The 25804-nt window shown below is 48.9% G+C and overlaps 1 protein-coding gene across 2 annotated transcripts in view; it reads left to right on the forward strand.

Moving 5' to 3' along the window:
* The window catches only part of FAM174B (family with sequence similarity 174 member B), a 41172-nt gene that overhangs the window by 7374 nt on the left and 7994 nt on the right, over positions 1 to 25804 (forward strand). For both annotated transcript variants that reach the window (XR_003507408.1, XM_027521301.1), the window contains exon 2: positions 15919 to 16050. Coding sequence is in view for 1 of the 2 variants with exons in the window: in XM_027521301.1 (XP_027377102.1) it covers positions 15919 to 16050 (132 nt within the window). In the remaining variant the exon portion in view is untranslated. The remainder of the gene's footprint in view (positions 1 to 15918; positions 16051 to 25804) is intronic.

Consider the following 25804-nt stretch of genomic DNA (forward strand, 5'->3'; position numbering starts at 1 on the left):
GGTCTTGCTGGAAGTTTGTACTTTCATCCAGTTCCCATGGGTGTTTAATTTTATACACCACAGTGAAGGAAGTGTTAAATAAATCGAATCAAGCAAAAGTCCAAATTAAAAGCAGAGAGGGGAGGGAGCATGCCCTTGATTGAGATCTCCACCAAGTTAAAAAAGGGACTGTCAACCAGAATGAGGTAAGTTAGAGAGAAACAAATGTAGTATAGTAATGCATATATGTGGAATCTGAAAAAAATTGGCAAAGACAATCTTATTTACAGAGCAGAAATAGAGACACAGATGCAGAGAACGAAGAGAATGAATGTATGGACACCAAAGAGGGGAGAGGGAGGTGGGGGGAATCGGGAGATTGGGGCTGGCTTATATACGCTATTGATGCTCCGTATAATAGCCTCTGTTTTACACATGGTATAAACGTCCCTGATGCTGGGAAAGACTGAGGGCAGAAGGAGAAGAGGGCCATCAGAGGATGGGATGGCTGGATGGCATTCCCGAAAGAATCGACATGAACTTGGGCAAACTGTGGGAGGTGCTGAGGCACAGTCATCACCTGGAGTGCTGTGGCCCCTGGGGTCCCAAAGAGCCAGAGGTGGCTGGGCGACTGACAACAGCAACAGCAGAATGGAACAGAGCGCCGATGACAGCCCGCTGTGCAGTGCAGACAGTGCCGAGAAGAGATCGCTGATCAGAGCCCGCTGTGCAGTGCAGACAGTGCCGAGAGGAGATCGCGGATCAGAGCCCGCTGTGCAGTGCAGACAGTGCCGAGAAGAGAGCGCAGATCAGAGCCCGCTGTGCAGTGCAGACAGTGCCAAGAGGAGATCGCCGATCGGAGCTCGCTGTGCAGTGCAGACAGTGCCGAGAAGAGATCGCGGATCAGAGCCCGCTGTGCAGTGCAGACAGTGCCGAGAAGAGATCGCGGATCAGAGCCCGCTGTGCAGTGCAGACAGTGCCGAGAGGAGATCGCGGATCAGAGCCCGCTGTGCATTGCAGACAGTGCCGAGAGGAGAGCGCCGATCGGAGCCCGCTGTGCAGTGCAGACAGTGCCGAGAGGAGAGCGCCGATCGTAGCCCGCTGTGCAGTGCAGACAGTGCCGAGAGGAGAGCGCCGATCGGAGCCTGCTGTGCAGTGCAGACAGTGCCCAGAAGTGTGCTTACTGCTCTGTGGTGACCTGAATGAGAAGAGATTAGAGAAAGCGGGGGTACAGGTGTGCACATGACTGGCTTGCTGTGCTGTGCAGTAGAAACTAACACAGCACTGGAAAGCTCTGCATGTGGGAGGAATAGGGCTCTTAGAGTTTCTTTCCTGGGGCGGATTCTGCCGCCTTGGGGTCATTTGGCCCCAAATGAACAAATGTGTCTATAGACCAAAATATGTCTTTTTTATCTCCCAAATTCAAATCATCTGGCAATTTCCGGGAATGTTTTTGGTTGTCATGACTTGGGGAGGGGGCATTTTGTGGCCAGAGATGCTGCTGGTAGGCATTCGCCAGTGCCCAGGACAGAGCCGCTCACCAGTGCCAGCCCCTGATGCCAGTAGTGCAGGCGGGCACCTTCTGGCAGTCTCCGTCAGCAGGTGACCTAACTTTTCTGGGCTTCTGCTTCCCAGTGCTAATTAAAGTCCCTGCTGCTCAGGGCTGTTGGGGTGTTTGCAGTGAGACTGGGTCTATCAAGTCCCTGGCTCTCCTTTGAGCAGCCAGGTGTCTCCTATTATATTGAAAAAATGATCCAGAAAGCAGACGTAACTTATGCCCAACCTTTTGGTCTTGCTTCTGCCAGTAAATGAGGATTCAGCCATATGGCCAGGATCATTAGACAGGTGCATCTGCTTCTGAGCCTTTCAGAAATGAAACTGGTGACTCTTTAGCCTGTGTGAGCTTCCCTGGACACTGAGGACCCCACATAGTGTCCGTCCCCCCTACTACTGAATTTCCCTGGGGAAGGAGTGCCTCATGACTGTCCTTATTAACAGGACTGTGGGGCCCCAGGACCTGCCACTGAGTTCTTCTACCAAATTGGAAAGGGACGAAAATCCCTCTTTAATTTAAACCTGAGCCCTCCAGATTAGCTGGCTTTGCTCACAAGCTCTTATGTCCATGTACCCACTGAGTTTGGGGGCTTTGCAATCACAGGCTCTTCTTGAGGTATGGTGGAGCACAAGTAGGGGTGAGGTGGGGGTCTCCAGTGTCAATATCTGCAAGAAATTCTGTAAGGAGAGTGTCTCAGGAGGGAAGCCCTCCAGGATTTAAGCAGAGAAGGTTTCATGGGTTGTGAGTGGAATTTTAGTTTTATGACTGATGTTTTGTTTCTATTTACAAAGGGAAATTCTGGAACCATGAATTTAGAATCATGTTGGCATGGTTTCACTTTTAAAAATCTGTATTTAATCTGAGGCGATCTGCCAGGAATCCAGACTTCATCCCCAGGGTGCAGGGAGAAGGCAGTCCCTTCTCATCGGCAGGTGTGGAGCAGAAGAGGGGCCGTGGCAGAGCCTGGACAGGGCTCCTCAGGCCTGGGAGGGCCTCGGGGCCTTGTAACCTCTTGGATGTGGGGCTTCTTTGCACTCAGAGCTCCACTGGTCTTGCTCCTTCTACCCATAGTACAGATGAGGAAACTGAGGCCCAGAAATGGGAAGAGTTTGTTAAGCTCACTCAGTGAGTTTGTTGGAAGAGGAAAGCTCTAGCCTAGGTGTGCTGATGCTCAGATGTGGTGTGCTTGGCTCTAGCCTGGTCATTTGGTTCTCCCCAAAGCTCAGCTAAGGATGCAGCAGAGAGCATGGCTGAGTGGATGGAGAGATCCTTCCAGTGTGTTTAATGAGACTGACTGGAGAAGGAAATGGCAACCCACTCTTGTCTGGAGAATTCCTTGAACAGAGAGGTACAGTCCATGGGGTCTCAAAGAGTCAGACGACTGAGTGACTAACGCTTTCACTTTCACTGGAAGATAAGAAGGTGTGGAAGAAACAGTCAAGGTGAGGAGTTTCCAGTTCAGTTTGGGAGATGGGATAATGCCTTTGTGTGATTTTCCTTGGCAGGTAAGAAACAGTCCAATTCTGTAGGGAGTCATGTATCAAAAGCAGTACTTGATAAGTTGCAAAAGGACCTATCAAAGCCCCGGGGACTTTGATGGGGGACGCAGGGGTCAGGGAAAAGCATGTGGGGAGAAGGGAGGAGGATTAGGACTTGACGGGGTGGGAAGAGAAGCAGAGGGTCTTTCAGAACCAGCTGGCCGGGCAGGTTTTGGGGTGGACAGCGTTTGCGGAAACGATCACTTGGGAATCATGGTGACAGTAATAATAGTAGCAACTAATATTAAGCCCTTACTGTGTACCAGGCTCCGTGTCACACATTTCATATGTTTCCTCATTCCTCGGAGTGTACTGTCTGAATCCCGTTTGACAGATGAGTAGATCAAGGTGCAGAGTGATGGAGTGTCTTGCTCACGGCTGTGAGGCTGGTGAAGGACAGGAGTCTGATTTCTTTCTTTCTTTATGGATTTATTTATGGCTGTGCTGGGTCTTCATTGCAGTGTGCGGGCTCCTCACTGCTGTGGCTTCTCTTGTTGCTGAGCGTGGATGCTAGACCGTGCGGGCTTCAGTCGTTGCGGGGCACAGGCTTAGTTGTTCCGTCGCGTGTGACATGTTCCCAGACCAGGGATGGAACCTGGGTCACCTGTATTGGAAGGCAGACGCTCAGTCCTTGGACCACCAGGGGGGTCCCAGGGGTCTGATTTCTGATGGAACATCCTCCCCACCTTGGTGAAGGGGTGGTCTGGCAGGGGAGAAGCCTCGGTGAGAAAGAGGGTGACAGAAATGCCCAGAAATGCCAGCCATGCAGCTGGATGTCTCGGCCTGGGGTGGAGAGGTTGGGAGTGCCCTTGAGAAGTGGCTGGCCCTGAGCGGGGCTTGTGGTGGCAAGGGCTGACCCACTGTGGCATGCCAGGGGCACAGGGGTGCTGAGAGGGTCACTTAAGACGTGTGTCGTGAGCACAATGACCCCTGAATTTCTGGGCTGTGTTTGGGCCCCCTGGGTCCACCAGAGAGTCCCTCCTGGTCCTCATGCTGCCCGTGAACCAGTGGAGCTGCCCTGAGGGGCTTCCTCCCCCGCCTTTAGCTTCACTGCCCTCGCCTGGCACCTCCCATGTGGGCAGAGTGGACCCAACCCTTTGCAAACACGCCTGGGAGCTGGAGGGAGGAGCAGGTCTTGGGACATTTGCTGTTACCGCATTTCACGTGACTCCTCAAATAGGTCAGACCGGGTCATGCTTCTTTTTTCTGGGATGAACGAGAGGTGGATCTGTCCCTCAGGGACCGGGGGAAGGAAAGGGAAGGGGGTGGAGGAGTAACCCTGAGGTGTTATGAAGAAGAACCCCAAGGCCTCTTGTTGAGCTGGTTGGGGTTCTTTGGCCTGCGTTGCCTCTGGTCCTGTGTGAATGGAAGCCCCAGGAACACTGGGCCTTCAGGGTTCCAGGCGGGTTTTGGGCTCAGCTGATGATGGTGTCAACTTTGTTAATCCCTCGGGGATGGTGCCAGGAAAGGAAAGGAACTGCTCAGCTGTACAGGTGACGACCAGCTCCTCTACATGGTGATGGAGCTGCTGCTGAGCAGATCCCAGACCTCAGCTGACCAAGCGTATCAGTCCACCTCTCTGGGCCCATGATTTTAACTGTATTGTTCTTCATCACTCATGCGTGGCACCCAGGTCCAATTAACCGTGGTCAGGAAACTAAGTCAGAGGTTACAGACCGATGGCCCACAGGTATGTTTTTGAGTTTTGTTTTGATCAGCACAACGTTTTTGATTTTTGTTAGAGTTGATTTGAAATGTTTTAGGCGTACAGAAAAGGGATTTAGTTATACATACACACACACACACACATATATATGTTCTTTTCCAGATTCTTTTCTGTTATAGATTATCACAAGGTACTAAGTCCCCTATGTATGAACCAAGTTGCAAACTTTCTAAAATGCAAACGTGCATTTGCACGTCCAGTCACATCAGGCGTGAGTGACATGGCAGCTTGCCCTCCGTCTCCTGTTGCTGACGACCCTTCGGCTCTGCCATCTCCCACCTCCTCTCCCTCGTCCATCAGTAACTCTTCTGGCCTGTTCACTCCGTGCCAGCCCCCGAGTGCCAGCTGTTGTACTGTACTGCTGTACTTTTCAAGATCCTGTACTGTGAGATTAAAAATGTTTTATCTTTTGTGTTAGTTTTTGATGTATTATTTGTGTGAAGAGTATTATAAACCTATTGCATTACAGGGCTATATAGCCGATTGTATTAGTCGGGTACTGAGGCTAACTTTGTTGGACTTATGAACAAATTGGACTTACCTGCTCTTGAAATGGAACCTGTTTATACGTAGGGGACTTACTGTAGTGAATATAATTCCCTGTTGGTAACGGTTTGTTTTCTGTGAATTTATTTCTGTTTTGTAAATAAGCTAATCTGTGTCATTCTTTTAGATTCCACATAAACACACAGTGTTTTTAACAACTGAGATAATTGAGAACACTTCAAATTGGGACTTCATCTGTTTTTTTCAACAGATGGGAATATTTATGGAAACACACGGCCCCTGTAAGGAGGGAGAATAATGGTGTGCGGGGGTGGGGCGAGCTGGGCAGGCGCGATCCCATCTCATCTGGGTTTGCGAGACCCAATCTTTGTGTCTCCTTGCCTCCGAGGCGGAGGCTGGCTGCCGATGTTTGTTTACATCGCGCGGCTGGCTTCACTGCTTTCCTGTGCCCTAGGGCTCTGCGGTGTTTGCGTCATTCTTCCTGGCTGGGTGCTGGCACTGGAGCAGAGAGCCCAGTGAGGTGGGGAGGGGAGGCCCCAGCTCAGGGGTCGGGCCTGACACCGATGCTCCTGTACCCGGAAGGCTCTGGAACACCTGCGTTCTTGAGGGCTTGGCTGGAGCCCTGTTAGCGCTGGGCTGACCGAGGCCTTGAAGCTCTCGCTGCTTTTGTCTCATGTGACCGAGAGCCTCAAGCTGCCTCTCTGGAGCGGAGCCAGGTGAGATTCAGATCACCCCGGGTCTGGGCTCGGTTTGGGGCCAAGCCCCAGGCAGTAAGGGGAGGAGGCCAGTGATCGGGAATTGTCCCCCAGTCCCCAGCCTTCCCTGGTGGCTCAGACGGTAAAGAGTCTACCTGCAGTGCGGGAGACCCAGGTTCTATCCCTGGGTCAGGAAGATCCCCTGGAGGAGGAAATGGCAACCTACTCCAGTATTCTTGCCTGGGAAATCCCATGGATGGAGGAACCTGGCGGACTACAGTCCCTGGGGCTGCAAAGAGTCAACATGACTGAGTGACTTCCCTTTTCACTTCCCCAGCCTTGGGTTTGCCACTGAGCCTGGGGTTGATGCCAGGCCATTGCCCCTTCTTGGGATACAGGCACTGTTGTGGCTGTCTCTCCTACACCTGCTTCTTCCCACCATGGTGGGGCTGGAAAGTGGGTTTGGAGGTTGTGTCCTTTCTCCAAGCTTGCTTGGCTGTCTAGGGAAGGCTCAGTTATGTCAGGTCCCGAGGGAAAAGATGTAGGGCAGAGGTCGGAGGTTGGGCATTTCCCTGGGGGCCTGGTGGTTGAGAGTCTGCCTGCCACTGTGGTCGACGCAGGTTCGATCCGTGGTCCGGTGACTAAAATCTCACGGGCACCTAAGCCCGCGTGCCACGACCACTGAAGCCCGCGCGATTGCCCTGCAGCGGAGACCCAGCGCAGCCAAAAGCGTTACAAACAGGGAAGTCCTGTGTCCTCGGGGCCTCGGAAGCTTCGGCCCAGCACGAAGGCGGGCAGCTGACTCTCAGCAGCTGCTCGATTCGGCCTCTCCCTTACACATTCTGTTTCCATCTTCTTTATTAATTTTCCAAATGTCAAAGTGGCGTGTTCCTTGGAATGAGTAGTGTGGTTTCAGCAGAAAGCTGGCCCCTGGGCCGTAGAGCTGTTGACTTTACTGGGCTTCACAGCGGGCACAGCTCGGGTGGAGGAGAGGCCAGAGATGCTGGGTTTGGCCCCTCATGTCAGCAGGTGAGCAGGAGGCGGAGGGCAGCCTCTGGGTAGGACGGGGCCATGGTGGGGGCGGGCCATGGGCCTCTCCAGGGAAAGGGTCTCCTGCCCCAGAGGCAGGCCTGACACACCCCTGGCCTGTTTACATCTTTACCTGAATTACTGCCTTCGAATTGTATTTACTTGTTTATGTGTTTTAAAAATAGCTCATAGATTCACATGGCTTGAAATTCATGGGGAGCCAGCGTGCGCAGTGAACAGTCTCCTTCCCAGCCCTGCCCCTGGGTCACCCAGCTTCCTTCTCCGGATGCTGTCAGTTTCTTGGGACTCTTTTGAGAGAGATTTTATAAATACAGAAATGAATGAATGTGGTAGACATGCATGCATACAGATATATCCATCTTTCCTCTTATTTTTAAAAAATATTTATTTATTTGGTTGGTCAGGTCTTAATTAACTATGGCGCACAGGCTCTTCCTAGCATCCTGCAGGATATTCTGGCAGGGCACGGATGCTCTAGTTGTGGCACACGGGCTCCAGTGTGTGTGGGCTCCAGCAGTTGCAGAGCAGGGGCTTTAGTTGCCTCGAGGTACGTGGGATCTTAGTCCCCTGACCAGGGATTGAACGTGCATCCCCTACATTGCAAGGTGGATTCTCAACCACAGAGCCACCAGGGAAGTCCCTGTCTTTCCCCTGTTTTTAACGACAGCTTCGTAAGTTGTCACATGCCTTGCAGCTCACCTATTTAAAGTGCCCAGATGGTGGTTTTGTAGTACATTCACAGAGTTGTGCGCCGTCACCTTGGTCAATAGTAGAATATCGTTCCAGAAGGAAATGTGAGCTCACTCCCTGCCTCCCTCCTACCCCCCACCGCGGTGAGATCTGCTCCTGGAACCCCAGCAGCGCTTGGCAGGTGGTCAACGTGGATACGAAATTCAGGTTCAAGGTGAGGACTTGGCCGGAGGCTCCCAGACAGAGGAGTTGGAAGGACTGGGGTGGAGTCAAGCCTCTGGATGCTCGGCCTGCAGATCCGATTGCTGTGCCCCCAGATTGAAGTCCTGACAGCAAACGAGCCCACCCGGCCTTGCGTTGTTCTGTGTATCTTCGAAGGGGAGGCTGGGGCGAGCAGGCCCCTGTCCACGCAGGTCCTCTGGGCTCCCCTCGTGCCCCAGCCTCCAGGGCGCATGGGGAGACCAGCTTCTGAGCAGCTGTCCAGCGAGCCTTTGAATAAACAAACCCTCTGGCTGTAGGATTACATTTCCGAGGAAAGGAGTTGGGACTTCTCTGTCTTGTTAGAAATGTGTGTTCGGCCCCGGTGGAAGGGTCCTTCGTCTCTTCTAGAACTTCTCTGGTCTTGCTGAAGCCCAGCACAGGCATTTGTTTAAAACCACCCTTCGCTGTCTCTCTGTGGGGGCCTCCTGGTTTAGCGGACCTGGCACCGGAAGAGCAAAACGACGGCCACGGGGCGCCGTGCTGTTGAGCATGGGCCAGCCGCATCATTCTCATTTCCCTCCCTTGTTCCCTGAACCTCCCCCTTGTTGGGCAGCGGGTGCTGTGGCAGTTGTGGCAAGCTGCCCTCCTGCTGGTCTTCCCCATCCCCGCGGCTGCCCCCAGGTCCAGAGGAAGCAGGTCCGTAACTAGAGACACCAGGATAGGAACCCAAGTCTGGCTCTGACCCGGGCCTCTGTCTAGAACCAGATGCTCCTTCTCAAGCTGTGTCCCAGAGGCTGACCCACTGTGCCCAGGCACCCCCGGGGAGCTTCAGATTCCCTGTAGCCACGTCCCTTTCGCCCTTTCCTCAGACCAGGATGCTGGTGAGCAGCCCCGCGGGAAGGGGCCATTGGTCGTCTTGGAAAACCAGTTGACTGGTAGGCCCTGAAGGAAACTTGGACAACATTGTCACCGAGACCCTTCATCTGTGTGGCTCTTTGCCTCTAGGACCAGAACAAGGGTCCTGCGGTTTCAAAGGGTTTGACGAAATGGGAGAATTCTACTCGCGTGGAAGGTTTGTTAGAATGTGGGAGAATCAGAAGATGGTGCCTGTCCTCACAGCTGTGCTTGTGCTCCTCTGAGACCCAGGGACAGTCAGAGCTCCTTGTGTGTGTGTGACCGGAAGCCCTGGCTGGACGGGCTTCGGTGACAATGAGGGTAGTTTCTTGGTGTCAAGGAGGGCTGGCGTCATAGGCGGTTTGGAGCAGGATCTCTCCTTCCAGTCTGTCCTCTGCTGTGTTGGTTTATTTTCCATTCCTTTCTTTTTTTTAAAATAAAAAACTTTTGTTTGCATTTTTTTTTGGTGGCATTTATTCCTGGGCTGTTAAGTTTTTATTTCTTGAGTTTCTTCCAGGGTATCTTTTTTCTCCCGTATGGCCTCCTCTTCTGGTTTAGGGACAGTCTGTTCTTTTTTGAGTGCGGATCCTCTCCGTGAGGCAGGGAGAGCTCGGGTTGATCTGACCCTGAGCTCTGTAAGTCCTGCTCTGCGTCCTGGGGGCTTGGTTCGCCTGGACCTGCTCCACGATCAGAGAATCTACATGTAAACCTGTAAATTCAGCACCACTCCCTGCATTTCTGGTGCTGCCAAAACTCAGCACTCTTTCTGGACCAGCGACCCTTCGTCCAGCCCCACTGTTTGGCCCGTGCACGCCTGCCAAGTCTAGCATTGTAACACCGGGATGACATGCGTTGCGGCTTTAAAGTGACGCCCATCACATTCATGGTGGTTTTCCAGGTATGCATACCCTTCGTGGCCTGGGCAGTTTCACGGGTGTTCTTAAAGTGAACACGAAGATTTGAACCTCTTGGTTTGTATGATTTTGTGGGGTTTTGGGGTCAGTTGAATGGCGAACCATTTTTAGAGGTCACCTCAGAAACTGCTTACTGGAAAAGGATTTTCCGTCTCTAGAAGGTGGCGAGGTGGCTCTCACCTGGGTGATTCCCTGCCTCCTTTGCTGCCTGACCAGCAAAGGTCACTGGCTCCGATTAGTCACATACTCCCCCCAACCTCCCAGTCATGGCTTCAGGGTGGCAATACACTGATTTTGACTCAGACTTAAGTCCCAGGTCCACTCCTGGAACTGGGGGTGTAGCCAGTGGTCAGGCCTCCTCTTCCCCTAGGGACCATGGGGCAGGGGGATTCACAAAGGATACAGATGCCCAAAGGAGGGAGGAGATGGAGGCTGGCCTGTCTCAAACCAACTCGCATCCAGAGGGAGTCACTATTAGAAAGCGTTTATTACGAGCAGTCTGCCCTGATCGCTTTGAAATAGGAATGTGTGAGCTGTGTTAAGTAACAAGTTCCAGAAAAATGTATACCAAGGGCAGAGAGTTCCCTGGTGTTAAAGTTAAGTGGAGGCGGACTCTAGTGGAGTGTGGCGTGAGCTTGCAGAAAGAGTGAGCGGAGAACTGGAGCCTTCCTCTTGCCTGGCACAAGGTGGTTCAAGGTGACCCTCCAGGGAGGTTTGTGCTGGGGCAGCCCTCGGTCCTCGGCTGTGGGGACGTCGACCTCTCTGAGCCTTGATTTCCTCGTCTGTAACACAGAGATAACAGTGCTGCCTTACGTGTGTGCTAGGTCCCTTCAGTTGTATCCAACTCTGTGTGACCCTATGGACTGTAGCCCACCAGGCTCCTCTGTCCATGGGATTCTCCAGGCAAGAATACTGGGATGGGTTGCTGTGCCCTCCTCTAGAGGATCCTCCCAATCCAGGGACTGAACCTGTGTCTCTTGTGTCTAACTTGCATTGGCAGATGGGTTCTTTACCACTAGCATCACATGGGAAGCCCATTGCCTTATAGGATCATTTATGTCTTGCATGTAATCTTAATGTTAATTGGTTAGCTGGCACTCAGGAGGAGCTCAACTCTTAGGAAAAAAATGAGTTAGACCAGAGGTCCCCAACCCTAACTGGCTTGTGTCAGTTGGAAAAGATGAATTGATTGGAAAAGATGAGTTATTGGAAAAGATGAGTTAGACCAGAGGTCCCCAACCCTAACTGGGGTTCCTGTTAGGAACCTGGTTGCACAGCAAGAGGTGAGCAGTGGGTGAAATCAAAACTACTTTGCCCCTCCCCACTTCCATGGAAAAATTGTCTTCCATGAAGCTGGTCCCTGGTGCCAGAAAGGTTGGGGATGGCTTTGTTAGAGCATTCTGAAGAGACAGAGGCCTTGGCGCAGTTGTATGCGCTCTCAGTGAGTCTGTTTTCCCCTTGTCTCACATCTCCCTCCCGGAGGCAGGATGACTGCATTCTCTGACTCCAGGCCAGCGAGGCTCAAGAGTCAGAGCCTCTGCAGGAAATGCTGACTGACCCTGTTCATGCACTTCCCTGCTTCTGACTTCCACATGGTAAAGAAAGAGCTCACCTTTCAATCTGAGAGACACACGAGCCACCCCACCCTTGCCCCATCCCGGCCCACTCCAGTTGTATGCCATGGTTTCCCTCCAGTGCCGCCCTATCAGCTTCACAGCTTCTGCCACAGATGAAGTTGAGCCTCTTTCAACCTCTCCCAAATCGTGGTTTCCCCTTAGTAACAGACCCAGTAGCAAAACAGCAGGAATTACTCCTCTTTTGTGAAGGGTGTTGTGTCTCAGAGATTTGTTGGAAATGCAATGTCTTCATTGTTTCAGAACTGGTGTTTGATGTATGCATGAGGGTTCCTGCAGAGGGTTGTTAGATGGGGTTCTCCAGAGAAACGGAACCAAGAGTGTGTGTGTGTGTTGTGTATGTGTGTGTGTGTGTACACATACAGGCCAGAAGTCTAAGACGAGCTAAGATTTCAATTCTGAAGGCAGAAAAAAAAAAAAAAAAAAAATGGTGTCTCAGTCCCCAGGCAGAGGAATTCTCTCTTCCTTGTGTGAGGTCAGTCCTTCTTATCTATTCCGGCCTTTGACTCGTTGGGTGAGGGCACTGGGGAGGGCAATATGCTTTGCTCAGTCTACCGATTCCAGGGTTAATCTCAACCAGAATCGCTCTCACGGACACATCCAGAAATAGTGCTTAAACAAATGTTGGGGTACCCTGTGGCCCAGTCAGGTCAATGCATAAAATTAACTGTCACACCTTTGGTGTAATCTTGAGGTTTAAAATTATCTTCTCAGGTGACCTGGTTTGGAATGCCTGGTGTTAAAGCAAGTAGGCCATGGTGTTCTAGAGGCTGGGTTGTGTTCCAGCTTCTCCCATGGGTAGGGGTTCAAGGGTCTTATTTTAAGCTCAGTAGGTTAATTTTCTCATCACAAGACTCTGTATAAGCAGTCAGGAAGAAGGAAGGTGATTCTGTGGGTGATGGGGATTCATTCCCGTGAAGCAGGGCTGAAGTCAGAGCCCCCAGAATCTTCTCCCAGGGTCAGCGGTCAGTCCTGCTCCAGAACCAGCGACTAAGTGAGGTTTCAGGTTCCAAGTGCAGCCTGAGGTTTACAGTCCAGATTTTGCATCCTGTAAGCCTCATGATGTTTGAAAAATGGTTACCAACATGCCGGAGTCCAGGTCCAGGAGCTGGGGAATCAGCCTGAAGGGGTGAGCGGTGTCGGCAGATGATGATGTAGCCTCTGACTCGTAGTACGGAACTGCATGTTTATTTCAAGCTTCAGGTTCTCTTCTATACTTTGACAAAAGCATTAGGTCAGAGGTTTGACATTTTCAGTTTCGCCCACCCAGATTTATTGTCTCCAGAAATCACTGTTGCCCTTCAAACAGAGTTCCTGCTTCAGCTTTACTATTATCTACTTTCTCTTATGTATCCTATACTTAACTTGTGATTACATTGTAACTCATGCCACGGTCCTCAGTTTATTTCTTATCTTTCTAAATCCTGTTTGCCCCTAGCATCTTAAGATCACTATCTCCTATAAAGGCTTCTAGCTATTCTTAATTATTCCTAAACCCTAAACTCAGCAAACTTCTTTTGCCATAAACATTTCCCTCACAAACAGGTCTCAGATAACAGTCCTTCCCATGGCCTCAAGCTGCGGCCTACGTGCTCATCCTGGGACATTCTTTGTAAAGATCCTTGAACAAATGTCAATGGTTATTTTATAGATTATTTTCTGGGCACAACTGCAGAAGGCTTTGTGCTTTCTCATGCTTCTCTCAAGAACAATAAGCACCTTAACATTCTTTCCAGCCAACTCAACTGAAGAAAGGAAAGAACAAGTCAGAATCACAAGACCTAACTCCTTCATCCTGGGACCGTGCCTGCGGGATGAGGAGAGGGGGTTGGGGCCGTGCCTCCATTCTGTCAGTAATGCCTAACGTGGCTCCAATGCCTCCATTCTGTCAGCAATGCCTAACGTGGCTCCAACAGTGGTGACTTCATCCAGAAGTCATCTGGGTGCTCGTCTCTTTGGGCATCTACAGGAGCCTTCTTGAGCCCTCAGGTCCACAGGCCATCTCCTGTTCTAGTGTTCCAGATGCTCGTGCAGGTGTGTGTGCCCAGTGGGCAGCCCTGGCACTGGGCACAGCTAACAGAAGGGCAAGTCCTTTGCAAAGTCAGGTGTTCCTCTGAACAGCTGTGACCCATCAGGGCGGAGATAGGAGACTTCCTGAGAAAGGTGTGGTGTGTGGGTCAGCATACTTTTGGGGCTTGACCCTAGTCTAGAGGGCTCGGGGGTGGATGGTTTTCTTGTGGCTTTGTCGTGGGTTGCCTGTGGCACATGGAGCCATTTCTGGGCTTAAATATCTCCATCCAGTGTTGGAGATTAAGTTGGTCAGGGTTTGTAAGTCCTCTGAGGCAGAACAAAAGATCTATTTTATTCCATTGGCAGGAGGTGGAGGGAAAACAAGAATCTTGATGGTGAGAATCTGGACTGGCGGGGTTTATCACGTTAGCATTTAAGCTCCCGCACAAACCTGCTTGCAAAATACTGCTGTCCTGTGGCCCCGGGGAGGCCACTGGCTGTGCCCCTCTTAACACCTGGCTCAGCATTTGCACCTTGCTGCATCGTGCTTGAAATGCATGTGGTGTCTCACACATACACACACACACACACACACACACACACACACAGTGCTTGTGATGGAAGCACAATGGCAGATTGCTTTGTAATGAGGCTAGGGGGTTGTCAGGCTGTATACCTGATGCCCCAAAGTCTCTACACAGAGAACTGCAGGCAGCAAATACTATAGGCTATGTAGGTTGCTTTATGTCAAAGGTGTAGATAAATATATATATTTTCTATGTAAATAATCCTTTCACAAATCATGTTTTTGATGAATACTAGGCAAGAAAAGAGCTTCCCTGGGCTTCCCTGGTGGCTCAGACAGTGAAGAATCTGCCTGCAATGCTGGAGACCTTGGTTTGATCTCTGGGTTGGGAAGATCCCCTGGAGGAGGGCATGGCAACCCACTCCAGTCTTCTTGCCTGGAAAATTTCATGGACAGAGGAGCCTGGTGGGCTACAGTCCATGGGGTCGCAAAGAGCTGGACACAATTGAGAGACTAATGCTTTCTTTCTTCAAGAAAAGAGCAAGTTGCTGTTCCTAAGAAATTCTTACTTGAAGGTGAACTTCTGTTTTCACTATTTTGCAAACTTCTTGAGGCGTTTTGTGTGCTGGGGGCAAAGAGACCCCACATGTGTCTTTGACATGGTCTCTATGTAGGTACGGCTTACGGCCTGTGGGAAGCATGTTTAGAGACTATGATTCTTCAGCACCGTATTTATGATTTGGGGGTGGTGGTGGTTTGACTGGTTTCTCACAGACAGTTTCAAATATTTATTTTCAAAAGAAGGACATCAGAGGATACAAGGCATTTGGGAAAAAGTTCAAAATAGTGGAGAAATAAATGCATAGAGCATCAGTAGTTGTAAAACAATATTGTTCCTTGTGGCATCATAAACTCTCAGCGTGGCCTGATCAGTGCTGCATGCTTCATAGAGAAGGTCTGACACTGGAGACCGAAAGGCTTGCTCAGCAGTTTCCTGGGGGCCCCCAGTGACCGTCTACCATCCCAGAGGTAAAAGCCTAGGGTTACAGCTCCCTGTGGTCGTAAATCCTTGTGATGGAAACAATACTCATTTGTCCAAGTCCTTGTCATGTGAGAGAGGCATAGCCCATTTAACTCCTTTTTGTTGATTCTTTTTCTTAAAATTTATTTATTTGGCTGTGCTGGGTCTTAGTTGTGGCACACAGGATGTTCTAGCTGGGGCATGTGGGCTCTAGTTTCCCTGCCAGGGATTGACCCCGTCCCCCTGCACTGGGAGCATGGAGTTTTGGCCACTGGACCACGAGGGAAGTCCCTCTCTGTTGATTCTTTTCACCAGCAGCCCTTTTTGCCGAGAGCCTGCTGCCTGGGCTGATTGAATGCCTCGTCTCACTTCATCCTCCCTGGCCTGTGAGGCACAGATCTTGTTCTCAGCCCATTTTCTTTATGAGTACACTGAGGCCTCAGGAGATTGACCGACTTGCCTGTGATCACGCAGGTAGAAAGTGGCCCAGCCTGGGTTCTGATTCACTGGGCGGCCCATGGGGCAGTGCACACGGTGGTGCCAGGCTGTGACGCCTGTGCTTGGAGCAGTGACCTGCCGACACAGCAGGGCTGGGGCGAGGGTGAGGGGCTGGGGGTTGAGGGGACGAGGTGCCTCAGGCCTGGCCCAGGGCGTGGCTGAGCTCCATCCACAGTGAACATTCTGATCTTTGGCTCGTCGTGGGTTTTCTTTGCCTTACTTTGCCTTTTGAAAATCTTGCGTTTGGGTGTTATGGATCCTGATCCCTGGGCTTTATAGCCCTCAGGGCACATCTTTGCTTTGTGGGTGAGGACCAACGAGGGATGCTGAGGTCAGGATCCCGCCTGAGGTCCCATGGCCAGAAGTGAAGGAGCTGGATGGGGTTTTGCCAGATCTCCTGGGAGCTGGGCTGGGGGTGGCAGCGTGGCTGACTTCAGTGGGCATCGCCCTAGTCTCAGGCATGTGCTTCCCCTCGTCCAGGTCTGGGAAGAGACTGAAGAAGACCCGCAAGTATGACATCATCACCACTCCCGCCGAGCGAGTGGAAATGGCCCCGCTGAACGAAGAGGATGATGAGGACGAGGACTCCACAGTATTTGACATCAAATACAGGTACTGGGGGGCTTCCCTGGTGGCTTGGTGGTGAAAGAATCCACCTGCCAAGCAAGAGATGCAAATTTGATCCCTGGGTCGGGAAGATCCCCTGGAGAGGGAAATGGCAACCCACTCCAGTATTCTTGCCTGGGAAATCCCATGGACAGAGGAGCCTTGGGGGCTACAGTCCACAGGGTCGCAAAGAGGTGGACATGACTGAGTGACTAAACGACAACAACAGAGGCTGGGTGGGGACAGCGGCTTCCTCCTGCGCTCACAGACTCAGGAAGGTGGGGTGGTCCACCTTGGAAGACACTGAGTGGCCAGGAGTATAATCTTGTTTTTTGGCTGTCTTTGACCTTGGGTGTTCTGCTTACGTGGGGAGAAGTGCTCTGATCCCTTCTGGGAATGCACAGCACCCAGGAAGCCAGCAGGGAAATGGGTGTTCTCAGCTCTTTCCAGATGCTGACACTTTAAAGTGAAAGTGAAAGTGTTATCCGCTCAGTCGTGTCCAACTCTTTGCAACCCCATGGACTGTAGCCCACCAGGCTCCTCTGTCCATGGGATTCTCCAGGGAAGAATCCTGGAGTGGGTTGCCGTTTCCTTCTCTGGGGGACCTTCCTGACCCAGGGGTTGAACCCGGGACTCCCTCATTGGGAGGAACCAGCTTTACAGGAGCAGAAGAGGGGCTGGATTTCAGACTATGAGCTTCCCGAGCACAGGCTGGCGGGGGTCTGGTGCACACAGCCTCCTGTGCCTCACGCCGTGCACGTGAATGGAAACTGCTCTTTTGGGCTTGGTTAGCTGGTAACGGAGCGTGTGGAGTGGGGGCTACTCCTTGGATGGAACTGACTGCTGAGTTCCAAAGGCTGGTGTTTTTCTTTAAGGTTGCCTGTGGAAAGTCAGAATGACTGTGTGACTTCAGGATTGTCTTCTGGGTTTTGGCTCCTTTGGGGTGTACTGCATTTGGGTCTGTGGGATTCTCAGTGTGAAAGCTGGGGTGACTGGAGTTTATTTGTTTATTTATGGCTGTCTTTGGCCTACGCTGCGGCATATGGGCTCTCCAGAGTGTGGGTGTGGACTCTATAGTGGGGGCACACGGGCTCTCCATGGCTCATGGGTGAGCCATGAGCTCAATCTGGTGAGCCACTAAGCACCCAGGCTTAGTGTCTAGAATGTGTGGGCCTCACTGCCCCGAGCCATGTGGGATCCCAGCTCCCCAACCAGTGATCAGACCTGTATCCCCTGCAGTGGAAAATGGACTCCCCACCACTAGACTGCCAGGGTGGTCCTGGTGAATGTAGTTTAGAGATGAGGGCGTGGAGACCCAGAGAGGGGCCCTGGGTTGGCCAAGGTCTCAGGTCTTAGTGGCAAAGATGAGACCCCAATGCAGGCTGGGCCCAATCTGGAGATTCCACACTCCCCCACAGGGTTCTGTAGAGAAACAGAATCAACAGGATATGTGCATACAGGAAGAGGTTTGTTACAAAGGTCCAGGTCTGAAGGCCTGGGAACCAGGAGAGCCGGTGGTGTGAGCAGTGGGAGCACAGGAGAAGACCAGTGTCTTGGCTCAACACAGGCACAGAGCAAATCTCCCCTTATCCTGACTTTTGCGCTGTTCAGGCCCTCAACAGGTTGGATGAGACCTACCCACGCTGGGGAGGGCAACCTACTTTACTGAGTTGATCCAGACAATCATTAATCTCAGCAAGAACACCCTCCTGGATATACCCAGACTACTGTTTGACCAAATATCTGAGAACCGTGTCACCCAGTCAGGTTGACCCATAAGAGTCACATCGCACACAGATTTCCCATGACTGAGAAAGTCAGTCAGTTCAGTCCCTCAGTCCTGTCTGACTCTTTGTGACCCCATGGACAGTAGCACGCCAGGCTTCCCTGTCCATCGCCAACTCCCAGAGCTTGCTCAAACTCATGTCCATTGAGTCAGTGATGCCATCCAACCATCTCATCCTCTGTCGTCCCCTTCTCCTCCTGCCTTCAATCTTTCCCAGCATCAGGGTCTTTTCCAATGATTCAGCTCTTCACATCAGATGGCCAAAGTATTGGAGCTTCAGCTTTAGCATCAGTCCTTCCAATGAATATTCAGGACTGATTTCCTTTAGGATTGACTGGTTTGATCTCTTTGCAGTCCAAGGGACTCTCAAGAGTCTTCTCCAACACCACAGTTCAAGAGCATCAGTTTTTCGGTGCTCAGCTTTTTTTATGGTCCAACTTTCACAACCATATGTGACTACTGGAAAAACCATAGCTTTGATTAGATGGACCTTGTCAGTAAAGTAATGTCTCTGCTTTTTAATATGCTGTCTAGCTTGGTCATAGTCTTTCCTCCAGGGAGTGAATATAGGTCATCCATATCTCTCCTGAATTGTCCTTTTCTAGCACGACCTTGGGTGTACTTGGCTATAAATGAGTTAGATTCAAGAAAGCAGTGTTTGAGATTTTGATGAGAGCTGTGTTGACTCTGTAGATTGATTTAAAGAGAATCAGCCCTTTATACTAAGTGGACTACATCTGACAGAGAAAGACATATTATATGATATCGCTTATGTGTGGAATTAACAAATACAACAAAGTAGTGAATATAACAAAATAAAAAGAGGCAGACTCACAGATACAGAGAACAAACTAGTGGTTACCAGTGAGGAGAGGGCAACGGGGAGGGGCAAGATAGGGGTCGGGGATTCAGAAGTACAACCCACTAGGTATAAAAGTAGCCACAGAGATACATTGCACCACACGGGGAATATAGCCAGTACTTTATAATAACCATAAATGGAGTATAACCTTTAAAAGTTTTTCCTTTAAAAATTTTGAATCATTATATTGCATACCTGTAACTTACATAATGCTGTATATCAACTATACCTCAATAAAAAAAAAAATAAAGAGAATCAGGCCCTTTATATTCTCTCTTCTCATCCATGAATGTGGAATGACTTCCCATTGATTTAGGTATTTTAAGAAATGTCTTTCAAAAATTTCTCCATTAATGTATTATGAATTTTTGCTAGATATATTCCAAGGTGTTTTACAATCTGACATATATATTTTTTACTTTCAAATGCTATTTTATTTATACTCATGTCTGAAAAAAATGTACTGTTGTATTCACGTACATACTGATATTGGAAAAAGAGTTGTTAATGAATCACACATAAATTTTATGGGAAATGCACAACATTAAGACATGGGTTTGTTATATATAGAGGAACAAACCATTAACTATGATTTGCATTTTAGGTAAATAACGGCCCCCTTTGAGAAGAATCAAAACAATTACTAATATGCATCTGTACTGCAGAATACTATGTACATAAGAAGTGGTTATACTGATTTTATTGCTAAGCCATTTTATCTATCTCACATTCGAGTCACCGAAATAAAATGAAATGTGAAGACAATGCTGTCTTCATTGAGTCACAATGGAAAGGCTTGGCTGCGTCCTACAGGCCTGCTGGGGTTATTGTACAGGAGGGAGCCCTGGATGGCTTTAGTGGATCACGGACTGTTCTGATTCTGAGCCATGGAATGGGATCTCACTTATATTTGGTGTCTGAGCTGACTCCTTGGGGGCTGCGATGGACGGAGCGATTTTTGTGGTAGCCCCAGGTCTGACTGCATAAGAAAAGCCTGAGCAAAGAACTATAATGGTCTGTCTGGACAGTCTTAACTGTAGGCTTGTTCCTGAGTATAGGTGGGAAGAGGGTCTGGATATAAGTATTACTGTCGTCTGAACACGGCTGGGTGGAAGTCGTGTCTGATGGCATGAGGAGGAGGAACATACAGAACCCACTGTCAGACCAAGAACCTTCCCCAGTGAATCTCAGTGCTTCAGACAATGGAGCAAGTTCCTTTCCTAGGAACAATTAGTGCTGTATTGGCATTGCTCCTGGCTAGGACAGTCACCAGCAAAGGCAAATGATGGTAAATGATGGGTAATTTTGCAAAGGCAAAATTAAAACTTTTTTTTTCAGTTTTCTTGCATAGCACTGTATAAGTTGAAGGAAAACATATGACATACATGTATTGGGAAATGATTGCCACAATAAGTTTAGTTGATATCTAGCCCGTCACATAGTTAGAAAACCGTTTTTTCCCTTGTGATGAGAACTTCTGGGATCCACTTTCCAGGCAGCCCTGAGGTCCGTCATGCAGCAGTGTTACGTGGGGTCATTGCGTTGTGCATTACTTTCCCAGGAGGTATTCGTCTCCCACCTGGAAGCTTGAACCTTTTTTACCGCCTTCGCCCAATTCTCCCATCCCCAGGGCCCTGATTCTGATAACTGCAAATCTCATCTCCTTTTCTATGAGTTTGGTTTTTCTAAATTCCACATATAAGTGAGATCACACAATATTTGTCTTTCTCAGTCTGACTTACTTCACTTAACGTGATGCCCTCATGGGTCCATCTGGGGTCTTGTAAGTGGCGTGATTCCTTTCTGTTTGGTGCTGAGGAGTGTTCCATTGTGTGTGTGTATGTATACCACACTTTATTTATTCGTCTGTCAGTGGACACTTTGGCAGATGATTACACGGAACCACCTGGTAGGTGTTAAGGTAGCAGATAATACTTCTGCTGTTTGAGAATCTGAGTCTGCTCCCTGGTCTGTGGCCATGCTCTGGAGCGTGTTCTTTGGTCAGTGTAGTAATGCCCCCTGCTCCGTTCTCTAAGTCACACAGCAGCAGCATGGGGCCTTTCACCCGTGGTGATTTTTAATACAGGAATCACTTAAGGCCCCCAGGCACCTCTGTGCCTCTCCTCCACCCCGATTCTGGGCAGAAAGTCGGGACCCAGCAAGTCCTTTCATATTAGTCTTTCATCCCCGATCATCTACCGTAATGGCCCCCGTGTCCCACCGGATCAGTCTCCACGCCTGCGTTTCTGCTTCTGGGGCTGCAGGCTTCTCTCTGCTGTCACTTTGGGAACAGCTTCAAAGACAAGTGCCTCTGTAAGCCGCTGCCACACGATTCATGACCTCAATCTGAGCCTCCTTTTAAAACATGTCGCCTTCTTACTTTCCATGGTGTCTAGAAATGCAGTTGATTTTTTAAAAATGGTGATTTAAAAAATATCCAGCAGCCTCATTAAACTCTTATGAATTCTAGTAGTGTAACTGTGGATTCTTTTGAGTTTTCTATGTCGATATATCATGTGAGACTAATGGGAGTGCCTCCCTTTCCCTCAAGTCCTTCATCATTTTACCCTATTTTTAAAAGCCTTTTTATACTCATTCTTGGTCTCTAAGTCCTTGTTAAATACAAGTGATGGTAATAGGCATCCTGTCTTATTCTTGATCTTAACAGCTGTGCTTTCAGTATTGACACTAACTGCACTGTTGGCTATAGCAAATACTATACAAACCGTATTGGGTTTGTAGATTTTTTCCCAAGAAGCTTCCCTCTATTCACAGTTTGCTAATGTTGATTTTATTAAATGTATTTCCTAGCTCTATTGAGAATATTATACTTCTTCCTTTAATCTGTTAAGGTGGTGAACTTATAATTATTGATTTTTTCCCCTAATATTAAATCAATTTTGCATTCCTGAGATAAAAGGAGTTTGGTCCTGGTCATGTTTTTATTCACAGTGCTACCTTCAGTTTGCTGATATTTTGCTTAGGACTTTCTTGTTTCTCTTAGAGACTGAGATTGGTTTGTAAATTTCCTATTTTGTCATGTCCTTGTCAGGCTTTGCCCAAAGAAAGGCAGTGCCAAAGGATGTTCAAACTACCGCACAATGGCACTTATCTCACACGCTAGCAAAGTAATGCTCAAAATTCTCCAAGCCAGGCTTCAACAGTATGTGAACCATGAACTTCCAGATGTTCAAGATGGTTTTAGAAAAGGCAGAGGAACCTGAGATCAAATTGCCAACATCTGTTGGATCATAGAAAAAGCAAGAGAGTTACAGAAAAACATATACTTCTGGTTTATTGACCACACCAAAGCCTTGGACTGTGTGGATCACAACAAACTATGGAAAATTCTTCAAGAGATGGGAATACCAAACCACCTGACCTGCCTCCTGAGAAATCTGTATTCAGGTCTGTATGCAGAACTGGACATGGAACAACAGACTGGTTCCAAATTGGGAAAGAAGTATGTCAAGGCTGTATTTTGTCACCCTGCTTATTTAACATATATGCAGAGTACATCATGTGAAATGCTGGGCTGGATGAAGCACAAGCTGGAATCAAGGTTGCTGGGAGAAATATCAATAACCTCAGTTACGCAGATGACACCACCTTTATGGCAGAAAGCGAAGAAGAACTAAAGGGCTTCTTGATGAAAGTGAAAGAGGAGAGTGAAAAAGTTGGCTTAAAACTCAACATTCAGAAAACTGAGATCATGGCATCTGGTCCCATCACTTCATGGCAAATAGGTGGGGAAACAATGGAAACAGTGAGAGACTTTATTTTGTGGGGCTCCAAAATCACTGTAGATGGTGACTGTAGCCCTGAAATTAAAGACACTTGCTCCTTGGAAGAAAAGCTATGACCAACCTAGCCAGCATATTAAAAAGCAAAGACATTACTTTGTCGGCAAAGGTCCATCTAGTCAAAGCTATGGTGCTTCCTTTGTAGCTCAGTCAGTAAAGAATCTGCCTGCAATGCAGGAGACCCAGGTTCAATCCCTGGGTCGGGAAGAATCCTGGAAAAGGAAATGGCAACCCACTCCAGTATTCTTGCCTAGAGAATCCCATGGACAGAGGAGCTTGGCTGGCTACAGTCCATGGGGTCCCAAGCATCAGACATGACTTAGTGGTTAAACCACTTATGCCTGCATTACATGGTTTTTCCAGTAGTCATGTATGGATGTGAGAGCTGGACTATAAAGAAAGCTGAACGCGAACTGTGGTGTTGGAGAAGACTCTTGAGAGTCCCTTGGACTACAAGGAGATCAAATCAGTCAATCCTAAAGGAAATCAGTCCTGAATATTCATTGGAAGGACGGATGCAGAAGCTCCAATACTTTGGCCACCTGATGCGAAGAACTGATTCATTGGAAAAGACCCTGATGCTGGGAAAGATTGAAGGTGGGAGGAGAAGGGGACAACAGAGGATGAGATGGTTGGATGGCATCACCGACTCAGTGGACATGAGTTAGAGCAAGCTTTGGGAGTTGGTGACGGACAGGGAAACCTGGCTTGCTGCAGTCTGTGGACACGACTCAGTGACTGAACTGAACTGTCAGGCTTTGGTAGAAGTTTTATTAGCTTCATAAAACAAATTGAGGCAGTTCCTTATTTTCCTTTTCTCTGAGATAATATCAGATTAGAATTATTTGTTTCTAAACGTTTAGTAGAATTTGCTAAAACTGTCTGGGCCCTGATGCTTTCTTTGTTTGAAGACTGGAAAACACTATTGATGTCTAATTCTTTGAATAGTTACAGGACCATTTAGTCTTTGTTTCTTCTCGGTGCAATTTTTTGGCTTTTAAAAAATACTTATTTATTTATTTGGCTGTGCCCAGTCTTGTTGGGGTATGCAGGATCTTTACTTGGGGCATGTAGGAGCTAGTTCCCTGACCAGGGACGGAACCCAGGCCCCCTGGATTGGGAGTACGGAGTCTTAGCCACTGGACCACCGGGAGGTCCTGTTCTTGGGGCAGTTTTGATGGGTTTTATTTTTCTGAGATTTTGTCCTTGTCATCCACGTTTTCAAATGTATCGTCTAAGGTTATTCACAATGTTCTCTTTTTATCATCTTTTTATTCTTTGTCCTGTGTGTAGTCATGGTCCCATTTTCATTCTTTTTCATTGTTGTTTTTGAAGTATTTGTTTATTTGGCTCTGTCAGGTTTTAGCTGTGGCACGTGTAATCTTTATTTGCAGCACGTGGGATCTCGTTCTCTGACCAGGGATTGAACCCGGGCCCTCTGCCTTGGGAGCATGGAGTCTTAGCCACTGCACCACCAGAGAAGTCTCCCCTTTGCATTCTTAATATTGCTTGAAAGTGAAGTCGCTCAGTCGTGTCCAACTCTTCGTGACCCCATGGACTGCAGCCCACCAGGCTCCTCCGTCCATGGGATTTTCCAGGCAAGAGTACTGGAGTGGGACGCCATTGCCTTCTCCGATAATAATATTGCTTGTTTGTCTTTTCTCCTTTTTCTAGATCAGTCTTGCTGTACATTTAATTTTATCTGTACAAAGAACCAACTTTTGGTTTCTTTGATCCTTTCTATTATATTATCATTTTCGATTTCAGTTGATTTCTGCTTCTCTACCTTAAGCTTTCCTTGAGTGCATTCTGTTCTTTTTTTTTCTAACTTCTTCCATCGGCTATTCAGCTCCTCTATTTTCAGCTGCCTTGACGTTAGCATTTATTCTGTAATCTTATCTACTTCAGCTGCCTCCCTCAGGCTCTCCTTATCAGTGCCAGGCACTACCCTGCCTCCCTGTTTGTTGTGAAGGACGATGGACTTCAAGTGGTTCCTGTGAGAAGTTGGTGCCGTTTGTGAGGATGTGCGTGAACTTGGGGCCGAGTCATCCGACAAAAGACCCTTCTAGTCCTTGGGCTCGAAGACCTTCGGTCATTGAAAAAGACAAAGACTGGGTCATAGCTTTTCTTATTACAGATGTAATGTATGCTATGGAGATTACAGATTTAAAAAAAGGAAAAATAAAATTACCTTTACTCTCACTACTTAACGATAACCACTAGAGTGTGTGTGAGTACGTACCTGTAGAATCCTTTTTTTTTTTTTGACAGAAATAGGACTGTGTTACCCACATAGCTTTGGAACGGTTTTCCACCTGAATGGCATGTCACAAACCACTTTTTAGGTCAATACGTTTGAAAGAACAAGGATGTTAAGGCTGGTTTGATGTCGGCTTTAGTGCTTTTGAGACCTTCTCTGTCTACACATGATGGTCTGCTCACCGGTCCTCATCTTTCCTGTTTAGACATAACTCAGCTAAAGTTTTTGGTTCCTGCTGGGAAACAGACTACATTTAAATTGGATGTGCCTGAATCATGACTTTAGTTGGTTTTATGAATGAGTGCAAAGAGGAAAATCGTGTTTCTGGCGCCCGGGTGGTAAGGTGGTACCCTGCCTTGTATTACGCTTGTGGCTTGGATAACATCTCCTCACTTAGAGCCCATGAGCATCAGCCAGGCAGGAAGTGGGGTGGAGAGAAGGCAGGCAGGGCAAGGCTTCTGTGGGCAGCCCTCCTCCCAGGTTCCCATGGCACCGAGATGTTACAACATGTGAGGTTAGAATCCCGATGTTTAGGGCCAGGTGCGGGGAGGGAAAGGGGCTTCCCATGTGATGCAGTGGTAGAGAATCCGCCTGCCAGTGCGGGAGGCTTAAGAGACACAGGTTCAACCCCAGGGTCAGGAAAATCCCCTGGAGAAGGAAATAGCTACCCACTCTAGTATTCTTGCCTGGAGAATTCCAGAGACAGAGGAGCTTGGGGGGCTACAGTCCACGGGGCTGCAAAGAGTCAGACATGACTGAGCGACTAAGCACACAAACATGCATGTATGGGGAGGGAAGAGAGTCTGTGGAAATGAGTTTCCAACTCTGTACTTAAAAAGGCTAATTGGAAGAGAGAAATGATGGCTTAGTGGAGTGCAGAGAACCCTGGGGTTTTGAAATGGTTCCTTATTTCAAAAGGCGTTTGTATCCTGGTTGCATGCATTTAAGCTTGGTTGGCCTCGCATATATGGTAGCTGATGCTATGGGCCTCTGTACCTCCCGGTTTATTACTGAGGCCTTTTGTGACATCCTCTGGGCGACCCCAGGGG

This window comes from Bos indicus x Bos taurus, chromosome 21, assembly GCF_003369695.1.
Source record: "Bos indicus x Bos taurus breed Angus x Brahman F1 hybrid chromosome 21, Bos_hybrid_MaternalHap_v2.0, whole genome shotgun sequence".
Lineage (NCBI taxonomy): Eukaryota > Metazoa > Chordata > Mammalia > Artiodactyla > Bovidae > Bos > Bos indicus x Bos taurus.